The sequence below is a fragment of the Hirundo rustica genome, chromosome 8 (assembly GCF_015227805.2).
Source record: "Hirundo rustica isolate bHirRus1 chromosome 8, bHirRus1.pri.v3, whole genome shotgun sequence".
Classification (NCBI taxonomy): Eukaryota; Metazoa; Chordata; class Aves; order Passeriformes; family Hirundinidae; genus Hirundo; species Hirundo rustica.
Genome location: NC_053457.1, coordinates 10,166,142 through 10,193,051, shown reverse-complemented (window position 1 = coordinate 10,193,051; position 26,910 = coordinate 10,166,142). Strand labels below are relative to the sequence as shown.

The window sequence follows — 26,910 nt, the reverse complement described above, 5'->3', positions numbered from 1 at the left end:
ATTGCCCTTATGCTCTCAAAGCTCCTTTTAGTATCCATGTTCAACATGCCCTTCAGAAAATAAGTTTGCTTGATTTTTCTAGTCCTCCATGTAAGTCTCTATTCTGCATCATCTGTTAAAATAAAGGATTTGTGTCTCTTGCATATAACAGTAGCATTAGTTTTGACCCAAGGGCTTAGCCAGAACTGAACATTCTGTGAAATTAGCATTTAGGAAAGCAGGCTGGCAATACTTGGATATCTTTGATGCAGTTTTGGTTACAAAAGAAGGAGCAAATTCTCTTGTCTGAACAGAAGGAAGTTGTTCACAACTCCAGCATTAAGGCTGCCAGAGAGGTGCCTTTTGTCATCATTTTTTCCTAGGCTCATACTCTGTCATACTGATCTCACTCTCCCTTTATGTGAAGAAAAAACAACCAGAATAGCTTTCTAACCCATTTGTCTGCCTTTTTTTTAATGTGCTATATACCTGAGCAAAAAGATAATGATTTATTTATTCTGGCCATTTTAAAAAACCTTATTAACATCATGAAATCTTACAGTTGTGCTCTCAGATGGGCAAAATATCTCTCATTTCTAAATATCTGTGTCACTGCTGATTGATTTCCTTAATACACTTTGCACAGCTGTAGCAAATTACTATTTTTTTTTTCCTAACTCACACTTTATGCTTGTAAATGCTCTTAAAAAAACACTGAGAGTTCTGTGGAAGCTGCTATTGTAATAATCGTAACCAGTTGTATAAAATTATGCTGTCATGCTGTCTTTTCCAATTAAACTTATAACATTTTTGTATGGGATTTAAAAATCTATATAGTAAATTGGAGGGAATGGGTCCTTGACATTTCTATCAAAAGGCAAATTATATTTCTTCATGGCATAACTTGAGAAAAAAAAAAATGTGAGCAGCCAGCCTCTTTTTCTAAGATGAAAATGCACTAAAATAAACCATTTAACAGCAAACTGCAGTCCAGAGCAACTGCAAGGATTTTACCTTTCCATCACAAATGGCATCTTTTCCAGCTACATTAAACACTACCTTTGAGGGAAGGACCAGCACACACAAATGTGATGTGCTTTATCAGTACCTTCTGCTGCCCATTGCTGAGCGTTTTCTAAATTTTGCTTTCTTAGCATTCCAAGTAAGAGTGGGACAGAGCCTGCCAAGGCCAGGCACAAGGTGTGGTACCCATTTTCGTGTTTTACTTGTTTCCTGTTCCCCCTTGAAGCAGGAGTGAGGATGTGGCAGAGCAGAGCATCCTGACACAGAAACTTTTGCAGGTGCTTAAAATGACACTGCCACCTTTCTCATGTTAGCATATGTAAAAAAATGGGAAACCATGCTCCAGTGTGTGGGATTTTATACAGAAGTAAACAGGAGCACAAAGAGACAGCAGGCTGCATTCAATGGCCATGGGCAGAGGCGGCAGAAATTACCACAACCTGGGAAAAGCAGTGCATGGGATACAAAGCTGTAGCATCCTGTAACATTAACTTAGCTGAGATGGATGCTGTTTAATCTGATTCATCTTACTCATCATGGTGGAGTTTGAGTCATATAATTATTGTTTTGTTTGTATTGTCATTGTTATGATTAGTTTTTCCTTGTCTATTTCTGTATATTTTATTTTGTAGCGTCCAGCCAGATGTGACTTTTTTTTTTTTTTTTTTTTTTTTTTTTTTTTTTTTTTTTTTGTTTTTGTGTGTGTGTGTGTGTGTGTGTGTGTGTGTGTGTGTGAATTCATTTCATAGAAACAGCCTGTTCTCCCCCATCCCAGTTCTGGGGAGGTCCAAAGGTAGAAACTGGGAAGAATGGTTTCCTGTTTGCTCAAGAGAGAAACATTTATCTTTAAAATGGCAATTTTTTAAGAAAACGTTTATAAACAGTGTAAGTGTTTTGTTTTGGTTTACTTGGTTATTTTGCCCTGCAGTGTACTTAATTTTTATTAAAAGCAGCCTAATGGGCTGCAAGAAAATGAAGATGTGAAATTACAGAGCAGCTAATCAGGCTCCACCACAGTGACAGTGACTTCAAGTCAGGCAGACAAGGGCTGTGTGCCCTTTGTTATGGCATTTGTCATAGCTGTCTGTCTTCAGACCATTGTTAGAGATTGGTATAGACTCTACCACAGTCTGAGATTTATTTTCTAGAAAGAAGGTTCATATTGCAGGCCTCAACTCATATTAACTCTTCAGCAAGCATTTCTTCAGGTGACCATCGTTAGGCAAGTATTTACCAGCTCCTATGTAATTACTCTGCGTATATTTAAACTTGCTGCAGTTGCAGGCTGCACAGGAAAGAGAAGTCAGCGAGACATCAGAATTCCTATTGTAAGTTGCCCAAGCAATTTAAACAGCATTAGAAAACAAACAAACAATTAAAAAAAAAAAAAAGAAATAAGAAGTATTTGTGTTGAGAAGTATTTGTGTTGTAATGTCTGTGCAGCAGTGTCTAGCACCTACACAAAAGACAGAGAAAAGCACAGCACATGACTGCATTTCTTGTATGTCTGTGTGTGTACGTAACCTGTAATTACCACAACGTGATTTTTTAAAAATTGCTTTCACAAGTGTAATCTTAAGACCTCTGTCTTGAATTTTATGTTCCTTTCTAAAACCAAATTTTTTTTTTCTAAAACTTGTTCCTCAGTGCAGAACTCGGTTATAGAAAAGAGTTAGATTTCAAACTGTTTTGATTTACTTTAAGTTGTCACACAGATAGGATGGGAACACATTTTCTCTCTTCATTCTCTCTGGTTCATAATTTGAGATAAAACTTAGTTAGTGGGGCAGAAATCTCCTTCATAGGCAAAAAGCATTTAAGGAAAATCCCCAGCACAGTTCTCTCTGTACCTCTTTGGGTGAACTTGCACTTCTGAGGGCAGATCTTGTGTTCTCCTGTCCCGTGAGGAGACTGACTCAAAGGCTCTAATCACAGCTTGTTACCTCCTTGATGTTGCTTAATGGATGGAGGTTTTTGTTTTGTGTCTGGTGATGCTGACGGCACCAATAGGTACGTGATACATTTTTTTCTCTTTTAAGATGCTAAATTTCATGGGAATGTAGGAAGTGGTGGTGGAAGCAGTGATCAGTTTTTTTAAGAAGTATTTGAATGCCATTTTTTGAGTGAAATACTGCTGATCCAGTACAGTAATTGATAGATGTTCCAACGCCTGTCAGGAAATTGCAGCTGTATGGAATGATGGCCTGGGAAATATGTCAGAGATGTCATTGGGTCCATAAATACGCCAAGTGGATAAATATAAAGGAAATATAAGAATGATTGAAGCTGAAAGGTAGTGTTTGTGCAAGACTGAATGGGCTTAAGTTGGTGCAGTGTGAATTTAGACTAAAAACCAAAGGAAAATTCCTACACACTAGAGAAATCACCTTCTGCGCCTTGGAGCTTAAGATGGGTTTAAGGTCTCAGCTGAGCAGCATAATATGATAGTACAGGGGGCTCAGATGAACTCCCTTTTGCCTTCTGCAGTTGCTGGATCTCCCAAGAAATTTCCCCCATGACAGTGCAGACTCCAGCTGTTGGCGCCCTGCGAGCTTTCTGCTAATGCAGCTCTTTGGCAAAAGTAGTAGACATCTCAGCAAAATGGGTATCTCAGAGCAAATGTAGGAGTCTGAAAGCTGACCTGAAGTACCTGGCAGGAGCAGGAACAGCAATGTCAGGGAAGAACCAGCTGCAAGAGCACAAGGTGTTCCTAGAGTGTGATAATTCATGCATGGCTGTTCTTCCATGCACCAATAGCTGCGTGCTGGTGTTCCTGCTTCAGTCTGGCTGGACGTGTGAATGTGAGGCTTGGTGCGGGAGTCACTCGTCCTGACATTCTAGATGTTACCCCAAAGAAATAAAATTTTCTAGACCACTTAAGAGATATGAATCTAAGATGACTGGTTTCCAATTTAAAAGTGACTTCAAGTTTGTTATACAAATGTAAAGGTATTGAGATCTCTTACAAAGGTATTTAGGTGCCTGAGTGTTTTGTGGGTTTTTTGCTTCTTTCATGTGTTAAGCTCTCTTACCTGTTTTATTTAAGGGAAGAAAATCTAATTCTCAATGGCAAGGGCATTTGGCAATTGAAAAATAGAGACAGCTGTTTTTTCAGCTTAAAATATTCTTAAAGTTAGATATATGCAGGGCACAGCTGCAGAATAAAGGAGGGGACAGCAGTTTGCAATGGACAGCTGTTTTCCTTTGAGGGAACAGTGCTGCTGACAGCATTCTCTGATGTTACAAGCTTCTGAATTCTTCACAAATATGTCTTGAGAAAAAAACTTTATTTTTATCTGCATACTAGGTAGAGGTAATGGTTTTGTAGCAAAGTAGGAAGTACTTTTTCATTGATGCCAGAGTATTTACTGATCCTTTATAAAGCTACTCAGAAATGTAAATAACTCTTGCTGCTGCTGCTGTTGCCAGCTTAAGCAGCAATACAGTCCCTTGTTTCACACAGATTTCAGACCATATTTGAATTAATGGACTGGGGAAGCAGCAGGGATGAGATTGTTATTCTGTACAGCATTCTAGGGAAAAGGACTGCTGCTGGTAAATGTGATGAGTAGAAGAGCTGACTGGGAAGATCTGCAGCCAGAGTCCCACAAAATACAAATAATACTTTGCCAGAGCCGTGCAGCTCTGGCAAAGCAATATTTCTCTTTAAATATTCTGGAGAAGGGAGGATTTGGATCAGTAGAATATTCTAGAGAGCTGTTTTCTGGCCCAGCCATGTTCCAAAGCAGAAGTACCTTGGCAGTCTGATTAATGAATTTGGTTAGAGTGGTGCAGGTGGAATCCACCCCCTGAACACCAGCCTTAGGCTGCCTGGCATCTCCATGCCAGTGTAAGGGGACTTGTCGTTCCTACTGATCATCACCTTCATATCCCCTTCACAGCCCTGCCACCAATGTAACAGTAAAATAGATGTGTAGCTAGGGAAAAAAGAGGTGAGGCCTGGACTTCACAATTTTGAAACCATGTACTGGCAAAATAAAATTTAAAAAAAAAAAAAAAAAAAAAAAAGATGATACTCAGTTTAGCACACTCAGCTTCCCAAAGTTTTCTGTGAAATCATAGTTTTCATCTCAGATCAGCAGCAATTCTGCTTCATTGGGGTTTAGAGCAGAGACTGGAAAATTGTGCTGCTAAACTTTGGTACTTTTTCACCATCTCTTAGGTTAAATTTTCCTACTGATCTCACTACCTGAAATTTTGACCCTCAAGTATGAATCACGGCAGAAGTGTGTCTTTGTATCTTTTCCCTTTGCTGTATTGAGCTTTGTGAGTATATTGCAGTGTGTTTCACACCTTTATGACTATTTCCTCTGTAAGAATGCCATTGCAAGAAAATAGAATTTTTCATTAAGGATTCCAGCACAGCAGCCATGGTCTTGTCAGTTGTGAGGTCACTTGCCAGTTTTTGCCTCAATTTAGCAGGCTGTGTTGGCAGATAAAATGCAAGTCCACTGAACTCACCTCATTATCAATGTAACTGTATCCCTAAATGAGTGAATTTACAATGCAGTTTCATCTAACAAAAAGAAAACAAAAATGTTCATAGGTAGCAGGATTTCTTGTTTTCCTTCTGAAATGCTGATATATTATGTACTTCTCTTGAAATTTGAAAGCTTTTGGGTCCCATACACCTCTAGTTTTCTGACTTGCTAAAAAGATAAGACCTTTCAGTACAGTATCCTGTCTTTATGCTAGAGATAGCTTGTAGTGTTTTCTAGAGATTTTACTGGAATTTACATGGGAGATGCAATAATTCTTACTTTGTGACCATATACATGTGTAATTTCTCAGAGTCAGACATTTTAAGGGGGAAATCCTATTTCAGCTCGTTATCCAAAGACTAAAGTTGAAGCTATTGTAGTGTTCACTCATTTTCCTCTTGGACAGACCTTGGTTCAAAATTCATTTACCTCTCATGTGAAAGTGATTTCCATACCCCTGGCTCTACTAATGATCAGGAAAAGAAAGAAAAACAGGTGTTTTCTATATTGGTTTATATTTATCTCTTAGCGATATAAATGCTTTGGATAGCACAGGGCCAGACAGTTGATACATTTCAGCCGTGCCTGGGGATTTCTCTGCCCTCTGAGGAGTTAAAATTGTGACTTCAGCTCACAACTTTGCTCTGAATAAAGTCCTACTGATATGGAACAAGCCATACAAAAAAAAGATCTACAAATCTAAGCAGGTTAAAACATTATTTTATTTCCATTTTCTTGACTATTCTAAAAAACTAATTTGCTTGCCAACACATCCGTTTTTTGTAGTGGAAAAGAATTCAGACATTCCTTTTGCCCTGTTTTTGTTTGTCAGAATAATTTATGTCCTCATAGTAAGGTCTTACAAGGGAAACATTGTATTCCTCAATACTGTTTAGATCTAATTCAGATAACGTGTCTCTAACCTGGAAGGAAAAAGATCTTTAATGGGGAATGTTTTCTGAGATTTATTGGGAACAACTAAATTCTTTGAGGTGCCTTAAAGTTTGGGGAATAAAGAAAACAAATGCACTTTGATCAAGTGAAGCACAGGTTTTACTGAGGTATCTCACTGGAGACAGCCCCTGGTAGCTCTTTCAGTCTTCTGTGAAGTCATAAGATGCACATTCCTCTAAACCTCTTTGCCTAGGTTTAAATAATAATTTGTGCTCACAAGGGTTATAGAATGAACTTTTCCCCTTTTTGCTCCTTGTCTGTCCCATGCTGTTCTGTGTGCGGGGTGAGCTGGCCCGGTGTCACTGCCAGGGCTGCAGGCATCAGCACGAGGCACCATCCTGGTGGTTCTGCTTTGCATCTGGTCTGTGCACAGGCAATTCATTTGTTTGAATGGCTCTGAGAGAGCAGTTACACTCCAGGAGATTAATATTTCAATATATGGGGCCCTTTGGCGCCGTTCTCACATTATATTCCTAACAATTAATTGCAGTGCATCGCCATATACAAATGAGGGCAAACAGCAGCTTTCATTTTGCTGCTCTCGCTGTAGGTGATTCTGGGTTGTGTGCATATCATACACTTTTGTTCCAGTGTGCTATTTTTTATTGCTGGTGATAGTTGCTAATGATTCTTTTTATCGCAATCCTGTCTGCTTTAAATCTCATGGATGAGTCATATTGTTCATCCCCAACATTAACGATTTCAGACCACCTTTGTTATGGGTATTTATAGGAGTTAATGTTCTAATCTATTCATGGTAGTAAAGGAGTTGAACCCTTTACAGTGTTCAAACAGATAAGCAGTTAAGTGATTTTCCCACTTCCTACATATCTGAAGTCATAAATTCATGGCTTGCATCTAAAATTACACAAGATGCTGAGACTCTGAGGAAAATCTTTTCTTGCCATTCATTTTTACTTGGTTGTTTACATTATTAGCTAATGACTCCTAAGCAGAACATATTTCCATAAGCAAGGCAGGATTGGCACGGAAAAAAAGCCGTGATTGCATTTGCATGACTGCGTGGTATGGGACATTATTTGTTATTTGTCTTTGGGGTCATAAACACACGTTGGTCTGATGCTGTCAGGACATGTGTGCCACAACCCACCGTCAAACAGAAGTTGGCACCATTTGAACTGTAAGAGCTCCAGGTAAGACAGATATTTCCTTAATGCCTTGATACCTCAGTTCTGTAGCTTTCACATCTCAACAAATAACTCATCTCAGTATCTCACTTGAAAAGCCTGGCATGTCCGACACAGTGCTGTGTGTGCCACAGAGCTTGGTCCAAGTCACAGTGCTTACCCTTCAGACCTGCCTCGGTATTGATTAGCTTGAACAAATCATCCACAGATGTCAAGAAAGCATTTTAGCTTAGAGGAAAACAGAGCCCTTCTCCTTCCTTCTTCTGATTGGGGTTTGATGTCATGAACAAGCTGACAATTGCCAGTGTATTTCCATCAGGATGGCTCGTAGAGTGCACCAGCCTCAAAGTACTCAGTTTGGCAAAGGCATCTGGTAGGTGACTTGAGAGAGCACTCAAATCTGAGTACTGAAGAGGACTATCCTTCAAGAGCCTTTTTGTGAATCTGAAAACACTATATGGCAAAATATTCACCTCATGTGTCTATTTTTGCTCACCAGTTTAAAAAAAAAAAAAAAAATGTTTCCATGGTGTCACAAAATGTCTCGGTAGAAATTTTCCAGTTAACAAAAAGAAATGAAAAAAAAAGCAGTTTCTCTAGCACTTACACATACCTGAACTTTTGTCTGTAACGTTTAACACCACATAGAGCATAAATGCAGAGCAAGCTGTGCTGTGTATGGGCATGGATTGCACACTGTGACAGCAAGCAAACGTGCAGCAGCTTTTCAAAAGAAACCACGACGTTATCGTTGAGTTATAAAATTATTAGAGAGGCTTAGCATTGAAAAAAGGACAGGTCTGCCTAGGTCAGTTCCCTGCTATACATTTTCCAGGCATGGGAGGATTGTACAGTAATGGGAGTATTTTTGTGAACTGTCAGTCTGCATTTCTTCCCTTGAATCATCAGAGATGTTGGACAATGGCTGTGTTTTCTGATAAAGCTCACTGCAATAGTCTTTAAAGCTTTCAAGTGTGTATCCCTGTGAAACTGAAAAGAATAACAAAAAGCAGTGATGCTGCTCTTCTTCCTCACCAGATAGGGCAGATCTACATAGCTGGGAACAACCTCTTTTAAGTCAAACCCTTTTAAGCACCTCTCGCCTGTGGATTGCTTATCTGCGGCTGGATCTGAGGCATAAAGGCACTTCCATGCCTGGTTTCCTAGAGAAAGAGCTCAGTAAAATTTGGAAGAGCATTGGAGATCTTCGTGTTAAACTTGTCCTGGTGCAGGAAAGTGGCTCGAGAGACTGCTGTTATACAGAAGTACTTCCCCGTAAGACAGCAGATTTCATTTAAGAACTGATAAAATTATGATGAAATTATGATGAAAATTTTATGTTCTTGTATCATCATCTGAGCCGGTAACACAGAACTGCTGGAAACGAGGCTCAATAATGCAGCCTTAGACCAGGTACGAAAAACCTGCACAGAGTAACCGGAGTAAGTTTAAGTAATTTTCTTTCTATATCCTAAATTATTTAAAATGAAGCAATATAAGAAAGTGTACAGCAAATATAGTTGTTATTGTCAAAATTTGATTCCTAAAGAAAAGTAGATTCCCAAATCAACATAGATAAAAACCAGCATCTTTCTAAAAGGTCTGAGTCCTACATCCCTGAGTCTCTTTGCTGCAAAACCGTCCAGCTATCTAGGCAACGGAGTATCAATACCAATAACTATGTCAACCCTCTTGTCACTGGAGATGATGTAGGGTGCCCAGCTTTTAAAACCTTCAGTTAATATTGTAAAACCTTGGTGTAAATACCTGCACTCCGCTTCTGCCTGTTTGTTTTCTGACTGCAGTAGAACTAAATTACTTGAAACATTAGGGAATAAAGCTGTGGGGTTTTTCATTTTTTTGTTTTTGTTTTTTTCCCACAAAATTATGTACATTCCTTATCCTGAAGTTGAAGAAAGTAATTAGTTTTAAGAAATTGACAAAAACCTACAAAAATTTCTGTGCCTTTAGAGAGCAGTAAACAGGATTGCATCTGAAACATTTTCTTGTAGTAGGCAAGTGAAGGACAGCTTAATGATCTGTGGAAGGAATAAAGTAACATTTAGTGTGAAAAATGTTTATTAAATGTCATACGTTCGTAAGATGAGGGAGCTATTAGCAATTCATGTAATGTTTCTGTGAGGCTGGTTATATTTTACAGACCCATATTACCAAGCACCCATTTGGAAATAATAGTGCAAAAATCCCTACAGTAATTTCTGAGAAACTCATAGGCTTATCCCATCTTAACAGACATTTTGTGTCACTTACTGAACCAGAACAGGATTGTTTCACCCACAGAATGCTGCAGTCAAGTGAAATCTTTTACACCTATGACAAGATAAATAATCTAATTCATACACATGGTTCCAAAAACTTTCCAGATCACATGTTTTGGAAGTCATGGATGTGCTTTTGATATAATATGATTCCACTTCCCTCTCCTATTTAGCTTTCTGAGACCTTGTTGCAGCACAGCTGGGAAAGGACCAGTTTTGCCAGAGTAGAGGTTGGTGTTTCCAAAGGACTCTGCTGCACTAATCATGCCAATTGCTATTGAGATTCGGTGGAAGTGCTTAATGAGTGAGAACATCCCAGTTCAACGTAGATAAATGCATTTAAACCCATTTGCCAGCATTCCTGCAGATAATGGCAGGTCCATCTGCAGAGGCAGCGTGATGCCACTGTGCAGACCTGGAGCAGGCTTGAGAGGCTGGACCAGGAATTCATGCAGGACAAGTCTGGGCTCTGCAGGAACCGTTGTGTTAATGAAACGACACAGAAGGATAGAAGAATATATTTCTCCATAGCCCAGTTCTCCCTGTGGTTCCTCAGTTGTGACAGTGCTGCAATCACCTACTAAGCAGTAGAGACTGCGAGACAAATGCAGTCATTGTCATATCTGCTGTGGAAGCCCAGGAAAAGAATTCAAAATCGTAGAAGTCGGTCACTTAGCTACATCAGTGTTTTGTTCTTGCGCAGTCCTTAGCACAATCAGAAAACCTGGTGTGTGGGGTTGGTCTCTTAGATGGGAATATAAAATCAGTGTGGTGTGTGGAGCCAGGAAAGGCAGGGGTGGGAAAGAAACTTTATAGGAGATGAGAGGTTTTTGTAAGGAACAGGAACATAAAAGAAAAGTCACAGTTTTTGCAATTGCGCTGTTGACACAGATTTACTGGTGTGTCAAAACTGCATAATATCAGAGAAACCTTGATTTTTCTGAGAATATTTACCAGACTCATTGGTTATAGTAGCTAATGCTGATGTCAATAATCAGGTAAACCAGACTGTAATGTGCAATGTTTACTGCAGGCTCGTTGTGCCAGGGGAGGTTGATCTGACAGTGATCACACAGGTTTATCATTTCCAACATACATTTGGAGCAAACCTCATAAATAACCTTGTCACCATCAGCTATGGGGTCTATCGGGCAGCTTCTTTGACATTTGATGTAGTTACTACTTTTCACAGAAACAGGGCTTACATTTTTAACAGATAAAGAAGGCATCTCCCAGTTGTCTGAGTGGAGGCAAAGTGTTTTGTGTGGATATCCTGTTTTCTTGCTGGCACTCTGGGATAAATTAAAGTCCTTGTATGTGTTGAACACTTGTGTTGATTTATGGATGCTGAGAAAATCAGTAAAAATATATCTCCATATAGCAGCATTTAATATCTACCTGCTTTCTCATCTCGTTGCTGAAAAAAACGGGTTATTCAGAGAAAAATAAAACTGCTGCGTTTGTCTGACACTTGGTGATAAACATTTTGGTCTGAATCTGATAAAACTCCTAAATATATTCTGCAGGTGTTTAATAAGCTTAAAATATAGTATCAATAGGCTACTCACTGATGCAAAATTAGACATGTTTATTTCTTCTGCTGAATTTGTAGCTATAGTAGTAAAAATTAATCCGTACTGATTTACAGCATTGTGAATATCAGCAGAGATTGCTGATGTTGCTTGGTGAGCCTGAGTTCTTTCCAATTAATACACAACATGGTGCCTCAAAGAGAAATAACTTAGTTTATTAGCTGCAGAGATAATTTAAGATCTTAAAAATTAATGGAAAAGAGATAAGCTTAATCCTCTGAGTCTGAAGGCTGCAGGGATTGTAAAAAAGTTGAAATTTCTGTGTTGTCTTGAATCTGAACATGGGAGCATTGCTATTATTTATTTGCAGAAGCTGAAAACAATCTTTCCACTTTTGCAATGAAAATCACAGCCACAGGCTTTAGTCATTCAAAGGAAAAGAAAATCAATAGTTTATTCCATTATTCAGCACAGTGTAAAATGTATATAACAAGAGGTTTTGATGGATGTTTTTCAAGTTTTCCTTTGTTACGGAATTGATAGTGGGTGAGGGGATCCTGTCCTTAGGCTAAGTTATAATCTGTCCACAGCCACACAAATACTCACAGCAAGCCTAGGGATTTTCCCCTCCTTTTTATATTTTTTTTTCATTTACAAATAATTGGATAAAGCAATTAACCTTTACATTCTGTTTTCAATATTTGCTTCTGTACATTGAGGACTTCAACTTGGTTTAAAGTAAAATTAACTGCATCTATGCAAATTGGGAGTGTAAATGTTCTTTCATTGTTTACACTGAGAATATAGCAGATTGTGAATTGGGTTTTTTTATAGATTTATGGTCTTCTTTCCTTCTAAGTTTTTATCATTTCTTTAACTGTGATTTATAATTTCATGAAAAACAGACCAAGTATCCTGTAGGGGATGTGTGGATGTATGATTTTCTTTATTGTGTCTAGACATAGATGGGGCAAAATACCAAAATATTCTGTGTACTTACTATTACACCAGTTAACGTGTAGTGAGCAGCTACCTGTTGCCAGGGAAATTTTTAATCTTGAAAAATTTTATTAGTCTTCTTTGTCAGAGAGGGTAATAGGAAGGTCCAGGTAATTCTTGAGTCAAGATCATTTTCAGGATTTAGTTTGATCCATTTTTAAATGTCTCAGAGAGGGAATTTTCTGTCATGTGCTTCAGTGACGGTATTTTAAAAATCAGTAGTTGAACTATTTTGATTTTTTTTGTCTCTGATTGCTCTGAACAGTCTCAATCAGTTTTCCAACCCCACCGAACATTTTGAAGAGTACTTCTGTGTACATTAATTACAGAAACAAATTACTAGAATTTCTCTAAAGCAAACAGCAAAATCAAATTTTATGCTATTTAATAACTGAGATTTTTAAAATACATTATTATATGCTGTTGCTTTTACTTTTTTGATATTAAAAGCAAAACAGACAAACAAACAAACAAACAAAAACAAAAAAACAAAAAAAACAAAAAAAAAAACCACAAAAAACAGCCAAACTCTGGGAGCATTGGTCAGTTTGCTTGTGAGAAGAGAAGAGAAGATAGAAGCAACGAACCTTTGCTGCTGAACAAGTAAATCCCTTGTCCAATTACTCTGCATGCTCACATGCAAAATGAAGCACCAAAAATAATATGCTTCAAACAAACTCTATAGTTTCCTATCTATCTGTCTATCTCTGTAACTGATTGTGGTTTTTGCTCCATTAGATGTACAAATGGGCTGATAGCCATGTGCTGCCAAACATCATAAAGCACAGTGGACAAGAGAGAAGCAGTTTCTGTCTTTAGGTAGTATCCTTATCTATCTGCTTTATGAACAGAAATGTTTTCCTTTATTTCAGACCAGGTTTTATTGGTCTTATACTGAAAAGTTAAACTTAGTCCTGTTACTTCCAGACAGATAATCTGTTCAGAATACTTGAGCTGTCCCAAGGTAGCTCCCAGCGTATTATCATGTTGCATTTTGTGTTCAAGACAATCATCTACCAAGGACAATTTAACAACTCTTATGAGTGTATTGGAAGCGATAAATTTCATTTGCAGAGGAAACTACTTTGCCGTTGCTCTGATTTCCTAAAGCCGTCTCCATGCCAAAGTCAGCTTGTCCTTAGAAAAGACTAAAATGTCTGTAGAGGTTTACAATGGGTACTTTAATGTCCAAGATTTTTCAGCTAGATTTACATGCTGAGTTTATATTTCCGTTCATAGTGTAAATATGACTAAGAAAGAAGCTGCAGCAAACCACAATCCAGACACAAGGCAGTCTGTTGTTTTGTGGAGCGCTAATAAATTAATCCATTAGTGACTGCAAATTGATTTTCTCTTGTCCTCGTTATCAAGTATTCACAGGTGTGTATGTATTTAGACAGTATAAATTAAAAGGGCTTTAATACTACCACCACATTACCACAGTGCAAGGACCATAAGGCACAGTATTTTTTCTACATCAAAATGAAAATGGAGAAATACTGATAAAATAAAAAATAAAAGTGAATGATCTTCCTATCTGAGAAATATATTAGTTTCAAAGAACTTAGCAATACCAGAAAGAAAGAAGAAACCACAATAACAAAAGTAAAATACGGTCGCATTATTTGGTTCATGACCCCATCTTGCGGAGCAGCGCCCACGCTTCAGCACATTTATAGCTCTCATATGCATTTTTTTTTTTTTTTTTAACTGAGTCCATTTCTCGATGGTGAATTACTTGGCACTGCACTTGCTGTGTCCAGGGAAGTGCTCTGCAGGCAGTTCATCACTCGTGCACCACGGCTGTACAGCAGTAGAGCAGTCCTTTGTCACACTGTGGATTGCCAGGGTCAGTACTTCACATTTTAGTGTTTGGTTCAGTCTCAGGTCACCGCCACAGCTCACATCCCCCGCCACCCCTGCTGGTTATTTCCTGCTGCCCTGTGTCTCTCACATGCACCTGCTGGGAGGGTTCTTGCTGTTGTTAAGAGGGGACAAACCCATCTCCCAAGCTGGAGCTTGCAGAGTGGCTGATTTGGGCCGCTGATGTCTGGTCACCAAGGGGTGGCACAGTGATGGTCATGACCAGTGCAATGTGTGCCACACATGCCAGAGTTACCATTTCCTTGTTTTCTATTTCCAAATAGCTGCTCACAGAGCTTGTTGAACTACACTTAATGATTGGGAGCTTGGATATTTTATTGTAAAGGTTTATCCCTCCGGACATCCTTTTATCGTAATCTGGGGAAATCAGCTTTGTCAGCAACATATATTATGCTGGTTGCTGAAGTTGTTTTCAAGGCACATGAGATATTTAAAATAAATCACCTGACATGTTTCCACCCTCTCCAGCTGAACATGTTTCCCAGGAAGGCTCCATATATTCTTGATTCTCATTTATGTGTATGCCACTCAAATATCAACTGAAATGCTTTTTTTTCATAGTTTTAAAAGAAAGGTTTGTTTTGTATCCACTTTTCGAGGAAGTGGTTGGCTGCAAATGGAAAACGTGTAGAGAGGGTATGTAGCCAGGTTAGGAAAGAAGGATTGTTTTTTTCAGCTGTTCTACGTAAACTTGAACAGATAACAGTGTATGATCTTCCTCCGTGTGTCAATATCCTTAGTTCCTTGGAGACCAGATTATGGGGCTTTGAACTGTGCTATTGTTTTTTAAAGTAAGGAATTTTCAACTGCATTTTGATCTGATTTACAGAAGGATGCAAAAGTGTGAATTGCATGTAGATGACATTTGCAGATTTCATAGGTACAGAAAATTAGACAAGGAAAAAAGCTACAAATCTCTGTAAATATAGTAGGTTTGATGCACTTTTGATATATTTGATCTCATGCTTCTAAAAAAAAAATCACATTCTTATAAAAATTTACATTCCTGTCAAATATTTGTACTTGAATGCAAGAGTACAGATTAGAAGACCATTACGTGGAATACATATATGTATGATTTTGAGTAATGTGTTTTCAAAAGGAAGGATTCATTTGTCACTAAACTTGCATGATGTGCCTTCCCTACATGCTAATAAGGCATTTATACCATATACTATCATCTTGTGTTCTTTGCTTTGAAGTGCATATTGTGCCTTCTGCGTGAAAATAAGATATGGGGTTTAGCAGCTGTTCCATAGATTTCTAATGCTAAGTGAACTGAGCAAGCTGATGCTCAGTGCCTTCTCCTGGGTGGATTGAAAGGGTGCAAAAGGTAAAGAATTCCCAGCATTTTCAACAGAAACCCTAATATTCCATGATCTGTCACAGGTACCAGAGCTGGCTGTAAAACAAGGCGTTTAAACTAACTGTTGGGTTACGTTGGAAAATCTTTTAGCTGTGCTATGTAGTTCTTAGAAGACTCTAATTTGTGATGTAAAAAAAGGTCCCTGAAATGTTTAGAAGTCCATGTGGTAATTCAGTCAATATTCTGAAAGTGTTAAAAGCTTTTCCTTCACTTTGAGGTGTCTTGAAGTTACTGCATCCTGTCTGTCTGAGGGTCAAGTTGGGAAGATGGGTTCTCTTTCCTGCTGTCAGGTTTTCTGGTGTGCAGCAGAGAGCAGACTGAGTCACATTGGGTGCAACGATGGCTGCTGCGCTGTGGTGAGAGCTGCCAGACTCAGTGGAAGCATTCCATTCATCTCTTTAGGTTTTGATCCCTGTCAGAGAAAACGAAAGAAAGAGCCTTGTCTAACTAAGGACGGTGGTTGGCATGTTGAGAGAGGAGTTTCAGGAGGATGGGAAGATGAAATCCCTTTAGGTAGCTGGCTTGAACATAAAGTCAAATGTAAAGGCATTTGTGTCCTTCCCTGAGTACACATCCCTTCGTGTGACAGCTGAGTGCCCTAAATTCCCACCTTAGGATTGCCTTTGTGGGGCAGGGTTGTGTCTTTGCTTCAGACCTGTACCCACACAGTGAGCCCTGACCCCGCACTGTTGCGCAGCACTGCCGTATCAAGGTTAATATATATTTTACTCTGTTTCTAACATTTCTGTCTCTTCTCTCTTTTTTCTTTTACATGCTTTCATGAGTATAGCAGACCATTTAGGAATTGAATTCATGGGTAAGTTTTAACTTCTTTTCCTTCCAATTGCTCATATTTATCTTGGTTCCTTAGTCCAAAGAACATGGATTTTAATGGGAAGACTCCCATGACCTCCACCATTGGGTTTTGGATTGGGTTCCTTTTATACTTACTGATTATATTTGAAATTATATAAAGGTTTAATTTTTCTCTTGTCCACTGCTATGGAGCTTAAAACCTACGTAATGATGTTACAGTATTTCATTGGTATTTAATGAAACATAGCATAAAGGTTATGTGACCATATCATCTTGAGGAATAGTGTTTTATATGTGATTTTAAGGTAGAGTTACTAACTTTTCGTGTAAAGGAAAGTGAATTCTAAATCAGATTATTTTTTCTTTTGTTAAGAATTTGTTGGCAATTACAATATTAAATTTAACTAGGCTTAATAAGAAACATTTTATTAATGATAATGCAAATCACAGAAATACTTTTAAGAAAAGATTCAAAGATCCATCATTCAGTGGAAAAAGTTTAATTGGTTAGGAAAAAGCTAGAAAAGGAGGAAATACTTGCTTCTTACAATTTTGGAAAAGAAAAGCTGTACTCTTGGCTCAGCTGCAGCTCTGTGATGTTTCCATAGCCTCAGGGAATGGCAGGCTTAACATAAGATCACCTCTCAGCTGGTGGTCTTCAGACTTGAGGAAGCTGAGATCCATCCTTCACAGAGTTAGCAGTCTTTCGTGTAAGAGCAGCTTGCATAAACCATTAAATATGACTGGAAAACGCTAGAATAAAAAGCATGCAAATTCCTATTGAAGTCACAAACCAGTTACTTTTAATGTGCTCTTTCCCTATTTTAAGTTTTACTTGATTTTCTTAGAGTTTAAAAGTATAACCTATCAATTTTAAGTGCCAGCGTGGGGATTCTGTTGGCCAGTAAAGTGTCAAGAAACCAATATGGTGATGAATATTAACTGCCTGGCAAGCTGCAGTAACAAAAGAATAGCCAGCAGGTTCAGGGATTTTTTTCCTACTGCTTTTGGATTTGTACCATACCTAGAGCACTGCTCTCTGTAGAGGACTGGTTCGTGAGGTCCAGAAGTTCTGTGTTTCACTTCACTTTATATGAGGCTTGAAAAGTGCCAGTGGAATCGATGCAAGTGTCTTCACAGCTGAGAAATGGTGACTTGAAAGGCTCTGCTTATATCCTGCTTAACTTAAATTGTGGGCAGCAGTCCTGGGGCATACAAGCTGAAGGACAAGCATATAGGTAAAAGAGGATAAGGAGTACAGATATATGGGATGCTTTGAATGAACCTTTCTGTAAGAAGCAGGAAAGAGTTACCCAAGAGGCAAAGCTGAATGATGTTAATTTTATATTGAGATTTTCAGTTTCTTCTCCTTTTTTTTAAAGATATCTCTTTAAGGCAAGAATTGAAGCTAATGCCTGAAATCTTGGCTCAGAGTAGTCCTGTCATATGAGTAGCTCTCAGATTTTTTTATTTAATATTGGAACCGATCCTGATGGCATAAAAATTAATGAAATCTTACATCTCAAACCTGAAAATATTATGACAGCATCCTAAAATGAGGCTTGAAGTTGTTTCCTGTGGGCTAGAAAAAAGCAGGTTCTGGAATTGTATGCAAAAGCAAAATGCTTGTGCTTCTTAAATCCTCCTCTAGTTTTCATGGAGATTTACTTAGGAAATGTAAGCATGCATGGAATCATTGCTGCACATGTAGCAAAGCAGAAATCCCCACCCTGTGCACAGAGTTCAGGTGACAATATGCTCATCAAATTAGGGACACTCCTGTAAAGCCACCACAATGAGTTTACTTCTGTACTCTAGAAAATAATAGCAATTAGTACAAAGAGTGTTTTCTAGCTAGGAAAAACAAGAGTGTAGAGATGGTGCTGAATTTAGCTTTGTTTGTACATAATCCAGAGAATGCTCTTTCTAATGTTTTCATTGCATTTGTGGGCTCAGTTGCCTTAGAAATTCCATTTTCATCATCGTCTTCAGAAGTTTTGTTTGAAAACCATGTAAACCATGTAACTTGGATTGCCAGGGCTGGCTGAATTCCTTACACAGCAGACAAAGCTGAAACCTCATGTCACTCTCTGTAGGGGTGTCCAAGGGTGCAGATTAAATGTGCACTGAAACTACACACCTACTTTGGGGTACATGTGCCAAGGAAGGTAGCTAAGTTTAATAATTTCCTTTTTTTTAAATTTTTTAAAAATATTTTTGCTAGACTCGCAAGGATCAGTGAAGTGTATACACACAGCCAGTCCCTTTATTGTCCTGTTAGGGAGCTGTGGTCCATGAATTTGTGTATCCTGTTGTAAACCAGTTGGTACTGTTTTCCCCCCCAAGCTCCTGTGGCAGCCCATTCCAGTGCTCAGTAGAGACACTATTGCTTTTCCATTACCTGTTGAAACCTCCTTCCTGCTGGACCCTTCTCTCACAAACAGTACTTTGGGAACAGGAATTATGCATTCAGTTTATGTACCACACTGAATTTTGTGTTAACCTCACTCATGATCTCACACCCCCTTTCCTGTCTGGGTGGTGTCAGGTTTGTGTTCTGCACAATATTCAATATTGTACATTCCAAAACTTGAACTCCTTTTACTTTAATATTGCTGCTGATACTGACTTTTACACTGTTTGTTTCGTTGTATGGACAGCAGAGACAAAAGCAGGCATATTAATGTGGCAGATGTGTTTTAAAATGTTTCAAATGTAGCAATTAATGTATGGTTCTAATGCATTTATGTGCAGCACCTTCCACATTAAATGAAAGCCAAGTATGTGGTCAAGGGACCCTATGTCCTTAAAATTGTGGATTGCAGCATTGTCATCAGTGGTCCAGCTTTATGAAACTTCTGGTGATAAAGAAATGGTTTGTACTTTCTAGTACATCAAGTCAAAAGAAAGAAAAATCTTGTGTCTGATTGTCACTAGATTCAATATCCATCTCTGATGCTATCTCCTGGACAGGCTTTGGGCAAGGTCTTTTAATCTGTCTGTGCTTCAGGTTCTCATTTGCAGAAAGTTTTTTCAGGCTTTCTGAATTTAGATTCCTCAGCTCTCTGGGGGATACCTTTCAGTACCACAGAAACTATTTCTTCCTGCAAAGAACAAGACTTGGCTGTGTCCTCTCCTCCTCACACGGGAGCAGAGCGGTGAGAGGAGAGCACCGTGCAGCTCACCTGGTCTGCTTTGGTGCCCAGTGTTTCACCAGTGAGGATGCATGCAATTTTATTCACATTTCCAACGCCAAAGTAAGGAAAAGGTGTCACTGTGTTCCTACAAACTGGAAATATATGAGCTGTATGAACAATTCTGTGTCAATGGGAAGCAGGGTGGTGGTTCCTAATGTGTATGTAAGCGAGAGTGATTGTTAAAAAAAAAATCAAAAGAAGCAGCTTTTATACAACAAACAACTAAGTGATGTATCATTAGCATTAGAGAGCGTGGGTATACAGGTATCTACAGTTCATAATCATTTTCTGACCTGAGTGGTTAACTGCAGCTCAGGGCTGAATGGTTCACTTTTCTGGTGGAAATTTTGATGAGGGCAATATCTGTGACAGCAAACATGGAGCACTTTGGAGCAACAGAGAGCAGCTGAAAGCTGTTGTGGAGACTGGCCTGGTGCATGTTCTCCCAGCTGCCCTGAAATCCTTACCTGAGAGTCACCTGTAGATGTTCTGAGTGCAAGCCAGTGTCCGAGACAAGGAGTTGCCTTTTTAACTCACTTCTTACACTGAGGATGAGTAGAGCTAAGGTGTGCTAAGGCATGAAACACAGAGGTGAGTATTGGAATAACCTGCTACAACACATGAACAAACATGACCGTTTGAGCAACTTGCCTACACCACGCACTCTGATGATCCAGAATGATAATCTTTCATGTTGTAACAGTAATTTATGGTGGATACAGCTGAAAATAAAGTGCTCCAATAAAGTGCAACAGCCAAGTCACTGACATTTGTGATGTCAAAATACAGACATAACATGAAATACTTTTCATCCTTGGGCTGCTTACCAGTTAAACCAGTATGAATGGTGTAAACAATATTGATGTGATATTCTCAATTTCCCCATGCCTGAATTACAGAAAACCAATGTAGCGGTTGTTATATGTAGTCACTGCTTTTAATTTGTTTATTCTTAAGGCTTAAACAGAAAATTAGTATTTTTCCTTAGAACTACTCATCTTCTCTGGAAAAATCAGGAGCTTCACTGGAGTCAATGGAGTATGAATGGTATATAATAGCTAGTAAGTGCTGAATCATTAAATAGCATTTAATTGAGCAGAGCAATAAAGCAACTCAAGAATGGGATCCTATTAAACTTTATATATCTCCTTGCAATGACTACAGTGTGAAATGTATTCAGTTTTCTGTAGTCTGAGCAGCTGTTAACGCTGGAGATGATGGGGCATGCTGCATTTTCACTGTGCCTATTCTCACTGTCTCCTTGTTGTGCTGAGATCATGTACACCTAAGACTCTGGGAATACCTGATCCAGTTAACCAGATTGACTCTGTGACCTTGTGTCATGCACTGTGACTGATGCATTTTGATTTTTACAAACTGCAGAAGTTGTTTTTGCTGATGGGCAGGATAAGCTATAGTGCAACAGCTTAGTATTTTTCCTGAATACCAGAAATAAAAAGGCAAAGTTCATTATTCCTTGCACAGCTCACAACAGGGACTCTTTCCTTTGAAACTCAATGTTTTGCAGCAGCAACCAGAAAATGATAATACATAACGAGTGTTTGCATGGATGGTCCTTGCCTCAGTTACCATTTAGAAGCTCTTATCTGTCACAAAACTCTGTAATGCTCCAGTCCTTGCTGGAAGAGAGGATAGATGTTCAAATACATGAGCAAAACCGTATGTGTTCTAAAGGATATCTGTTTAAAAAAATAAAGACATGAAATTCAACTTTCCCTGTATTCCTTTTTAACAGTATAAAGCAGGTAGATATCTTTCTGATAATGTGGCACACTGACTGTCTTTATGCTCCTGTTTGCACAAAATCTCATTAGAGATTCTGATCACAATCATATCCCGGAACTATGATGCCATATCTTTCTAATAATTACATTGTTATTGACCAATAAGCATTTAAAATTTTTCATCCGTGCTCTGTTGGTAACTTTCTGAAGAACTAAGAAGAGCTGTTCTGGTAGGCATTGATACTTGGAGTGTTTACTACCGTCATCATCGCTCCTTGAATCCCTTTGTTCTTCATCCTGCCTCAAATTTTCATTACCTCCTTCTGGTTTTTTATCTTTGCAAACTCAGTAATGACTTTGCTCTTGGGACCTCTTCCAAATTCACTAAAGGCTTTGCTCTTGGGACCTCATCTTTCACTTTGCCTTATGAAATACCTGTCCTTTTAAAATATGTTGCAAAATAACAATAGCATCCTGAGGCAAGAAATGGATTTAGAACCTCAGCACTTTCCATGGGATTCACTTAGCTGGGAAGAAGAGTCATTTATCATCTCTAGAGAAAAGAGACGTGAGCAGCAGAAGAGAGAGTTTTACAGAAACAGCTGATGCCTGAGTGCTGTAAGAGCAATGGACGGGGCAAAGGTTCCTCAGGGGCTGCGGGAAGCTCTGCCAGTGGTTGTACCTGTTTAGGAAAACAAATCTCCCAGATGAAAGTCAGCCTGCATCTGGTGCGTAAATTGCAGGCTGCCTCACATCTTGGCTTAGTTTAGGGCATATGGTTCTGGCTTAGTTGAGAGGGAAAGATTTTTACCTAAATGTGTTGTAAACTGTCTACCATCTTTTCTGTATATGTCATTTTTCCAATTTATCTGCACTTTCTGTATTGGCAGTGAACTGGGTTGGATTAACTTGCATTGTTTCTAAAAGATTTACTGTGTGGTTAACTTATGTGTGTCACTAATTGCCTTATTGTGATGTTTTATCAAAATAGTAACTCCATGAACTGGGTGGATAAAATAATTTTAATATATATAACTTGCTCTGCTGACCTTCCCCAGTATTTGGTTTCAGCTGTTCTCTCTTACTGAAGCTCCTGATCATTTGTGATGAAACTTATGGAAATTTTTAAACAAAAACTGATAACCAGGTGTAGTGAAAAGTTTAGAAAGCCAGAGTTGGTCTGAGTTTTTGTTTGGCTGGGGTCTGGGTTGGGAGGAGGAGAACGTTGTGTTAGCTGGGGTCTGAATCAGTCTGTGAAAGGGGTTGTGCATCATCCCTAATGATACGTAAGGACTGTTATTCTGTCACTCCCAAGGTGAGTGTGGACCGAGTTCCACTGTGTGCTGATTGGGGGTAGGGGGGGGCACTAATATGATCCAAATGTTATCTGTGGGTTAGAAAAGAATTTGTGAAGCCTGTGTCTAAGCCTCCAGGTAAGTTTCTGTGTACCTCCCAGTGCCGGGTGGAAGCTTCTTGTTGATCCTGACAGGTTCAAGAGCATTGGCACCTCAGAGAGAAAGCAGCGTGTGCTTCCAGGTGGGGTTTCAGCTGAGGACACAGCATCTCATCTGCTCACAGAGAGGCTTTGCTGTGTCCTGTCTCTACGTTCACATACCATGTGCACATTCTAGTTTGGGATTAGGCATGTGCCCTCGGTTCCTGCACAGCTGGTGTGCCTCAGAGTTAAACACTTCTTATCATGAAATACAGGTAACTGGATGGTTTCAACACTGAGCAGACAGCTGTGTATTTAAATGTGACCTTATACCCAGTCAGTCTCGTAACCTGCATTTTGAATATGGTATTTAGGTAAATGCTGCGCTGAGCCTGAGGAATTGTTAAAACTGACACCACAAGGGCATGCTAATGCAATTAGATAACTTGCAGTGTTGAGATTTGGCCTTTGTTTGGGCTCAGTTGCAGTTTAACAAGATGCAAAAATATGTAGATAGTAACTTGTACGCTGCTGAAACAAGCCTAGCAGGGCAAAGGTGAGATCCACCTGTCAAAGGTGGTGCTACAGACAGCTGCCACAGGATCTGCCAGTGACACTTCACATTTCCAGTTGAGAGAGGACTGGGAGGAGGCTGCAAAGCAGTGAGTACCATCTGGACGTGTCCATGAGAACTTGGGATCTCTTGTTTGAGGGGAGGTGGGGGAGTATTATTAGTGGAAGGTTGTTCACTGTGTGTTGAGGTTTTCTTGACACAGGAGGAGAAGCTCCAAACACCTGATCTGTACCATGTTTATGCGGCCACAGTGAATCAGTGCTGCTTTGCCCTTTTGCTGCTCAGAGGTGCTACGTAGATGTCAAGTCTCATTCAGTAAATGGTGCAAGGATTTGGAAAGCAGAATGTAAGTATCTCAACAAATGTTCCATGGCAGAGGTGTGCTAGTAATGTATACTAGAGCTGTGTAGAAAAATCAATGGTTTTGACAGTGAACTAAATCTTTCTCTGTCCTTCTGTGTCCTGCCTAGAATGAGTAGAGATGGTGTCCTGCCAGTAATTGCTGGAAGCGGAGGAGAAGGGTAAGCAGCGTGGAAAAAATGGCAATGTGCTGCATAGAGCACTAAGTTATTGTTTCATGCACTGCCTTTTCTCTTCTTTTGCAGGAGCTGTAGGATGTTGGCGCATGGAGAAGCGCAGAGATATTCCCGCTCTGGCTGACGGTTTCTAATAAAGATATTTTTATTGTAATTGACAATGGTCTCATGATCCCATTTCCTGTTCCAATCAGCATTGGTTTATTCTCATTTCAAGCATGATTCTGCTGAAAAACACTCTCTCCAGTAGCCCAGGGTATCTATTGGTGTTGCTTCAGACTTAGCAACTGACAATTATCTGGGACAGATAAGCGTGAGCAGCACGAAAGGAAGAGGGGAAAAATAAATCCTGTGTATGAGTGTGCAGGTGGTGTTCTTGTATGCTCCGTTCTTAACAACAGTGCAAGTAATCTGAGAGCTTCTTGTACACTGTTACATTCAGACAGCAAATGAACTTTTTTTGTTTACAACTGCTGACTTTTCTTCTTTGAATGGTTAAATAAATTGCCATGAGGTATTTTCCTTTAGTATGGATCCAGATCCTTTTGGATCGTGTTCACGTAATTTACTCACTGCATTTATATCTATTGTGTCAGTCATCCTGTAATTATCATATTAATTAATATGATATTTTTATTATTTTTGTGCTAAGTTAATTATGTATTACTCCATGACTACTTCAGCAAGTAAATTGTATTATAATATAGTATTACTCTATGGTTATTTTTTTACATGTCTTGGTAATTTTGCATTTCACGTTCAAATAGAAAATAAAAATTGAAATATAAAAAAATAACCTGGTAATGGAGGAGCGTGAAATGGGACAGTATGTTAGTTCTCAGCAGAATTAACTAGAACAATTCAAGGTCTTCACTGTTTGATAGTGAAATACAAAGTAACAGGGAAGAGCCAGACAAAATTAATTAGAGGAAGCAGTTTATAGAGGAGATGAATGTTAGAGAAAAAGCAGTTTATTTGCCATTAAGAGCGTAAATACCTCTGTTGGTAGCTTCCCACACCTTACTGGTAATTGCTAAGTTGTTTCCTCATTGAAATAATGACCTTAGTCACCCAGAGTTCAAGGCTTTGGGTAATGCAAGGGACACATAGTGAAGCCAGCTGATGCATTTCCGTCGGGCAGTGCTGGAGGCTGCCTGCCTAAGCCTGGCCTCCCTCGTGCACTTTCAGCTCCTGCCAGTCCTCTGTGCCGTGAGATAAAGGTCTTCGGTGCTGTAAAGACTTGAGTATCTCAGTGCAAGCCAAGAGTATTTAAAATTGATGCCTACAAAGACTTTGGGTGTTTTCAAAGTGTTAGCTGACTGTATGTTTTGAGATTTTCAGCGTTGGACCTAATAAGAGTCACTTTTGTGTTGCACGTGGAAGTCAGTGGATATTTTGGTATCGTGTCTGCTATTTCTAATAGAACGTACAGAACCTGAAATTGGGATCAGCGTGGGACTAGACTGACATATGAAGTGAGCCTGTCCTTTTCCTGACTGGCTCCAAATTACCTAGATCTACAAAGCTAGATATATCTCTCAACAGCAGTTACAAAATTGAGTATGTACAAGTAATTTGGTGCAGTTGTGCGAAGCTAGGAGTATCTTTGTTTGCTCTTTTGAACTTCCATTCTTCTACCTTTCCTCTTTTGTACCTTCCTGATTGTGGGTTTGGTTTTTTTTGTTTGTTTTATCTTGCTTTGTTTTTAATGTACCCCTGTGGACCTTCTTTTTGGGTTAGTTTCATAAATCTGCTGATCAATGAACTTACTCTGTTTTAAGTGTGTTGCTGTTTACAGCAGTGACTACAAATCAGTTGTATCACAAAGTGCTCTAGCTTTAAGGGAGAGTACAGCGTGCACACACTGAAGTTTTACTTGTTTATTATCATTATGCCCTCTACTCTACCCAGAAGTGATGCAGCATTTGAAAAATGGAAATCACAATGCACACTAACTTTACCAGTTCATAAAATATGAATGCTTAGAAAATGAATACAGCAGTGTTAAATACAGTTAATCAGCTTTAGAAAAACAAAAATATGTATTTATCATTATAATAGGTACATGCATGGCATATTAATGAAAAATACCAGATATTTCATTTTCTGTGTTTATTCTACACTGTGCTCATTACTCTCATTCAAATAATTTAAATTTGCTTTCAAGATAAGGACAATTTGCTGCTGATGGGGAAAAGTTTGGATGTCTTCTGTGCCATATTTTTCTTTGAGGCTGTGAAGTAGTCTATGCACTGAATATAAAGACAGCTGGGCTAGAGATTTTGTACATTACAGTGGACTGAAAGAGTAGACTTTTGAAATTGTTGAGCTGAAAATAGTTGCACATAGTGCACTGTTAGGAAGTGTATAATAAAAATATAAGACTTTATTAAACTCAAATCAACAATCTGCCTCCGTGAGATTGTGACTTCTGCTGAATTTTGCTACATGAAGGGTTTTTTATGCTTCTGTACTTTAGGTAATGCGTTTAAGTCAAGCCCAAGAAAGTGTCCTTGGTTGAGTGTTTGTTTAATGAATGATAAAGAAAAAAATATGAAAACAATCGACTATTTTATTTCAGTCAGTTTTTTCTTGTGACTCTAGTGTGTTTTAAAAATTTCTTTTGCCTGATGGAGTCTCTTTTCAAGGTAAGGTGGTACTAGAGCATCTCATTCTTTCAATTAGTGGTGCATCCTGTCTTGAAATAAGATGGCTGACCACTGGTGGGAGAAGGTGAGTGAATCCTATAGAAATTCTATGGAACAAATCAAGTCACTTTAAATTTCTTCTGTAAAGTTACTTAAAGGTGAACTGGAGATAAAAAGTAGATGTAATTGTCCTAAATTACGCTGTTTCTTTGAGGTTAAATAGGTATTCTTTTAAAAAAAAAAAAAAAGGTATTTTAAGCACATGTTCTAGTCAAGTTTTTATTCCAAAAACA

At 38.8% G+C, this 26,910-nt stretch overlaps 1 protein-coding gene and 1 long non-coding RNA gene across 2 annotated transcripts in view; both read left to right on the top strand.

Moving 5' to 3' along the window:
- Positions 1–26,910, top strand: part of NRG3 (neuregulin 3) — a 343,313-nt gene that overhangs the window by 261,880 nt on the left and 54,523 nt on the right. The window contains 1 exon segment of the mRNA XM_058421560.1: positions 16,457–16,483. Within this exon segment, the coding sequence (XP_058277543.1) occupies positions 16,457–16,483 (27 nt within the window).
- Positions 23,212–24,219, top strand: LOC120755761 (uncharacterized). Its single transcript, XR_005701874.2, has 3 exons — positions 23,212–23,779; positions 23,904–23,954; positions 24,039–24,219. It is a non-coding gene; the product is annotated as an uncharacterized LOC120755761 (long non-coding RNA).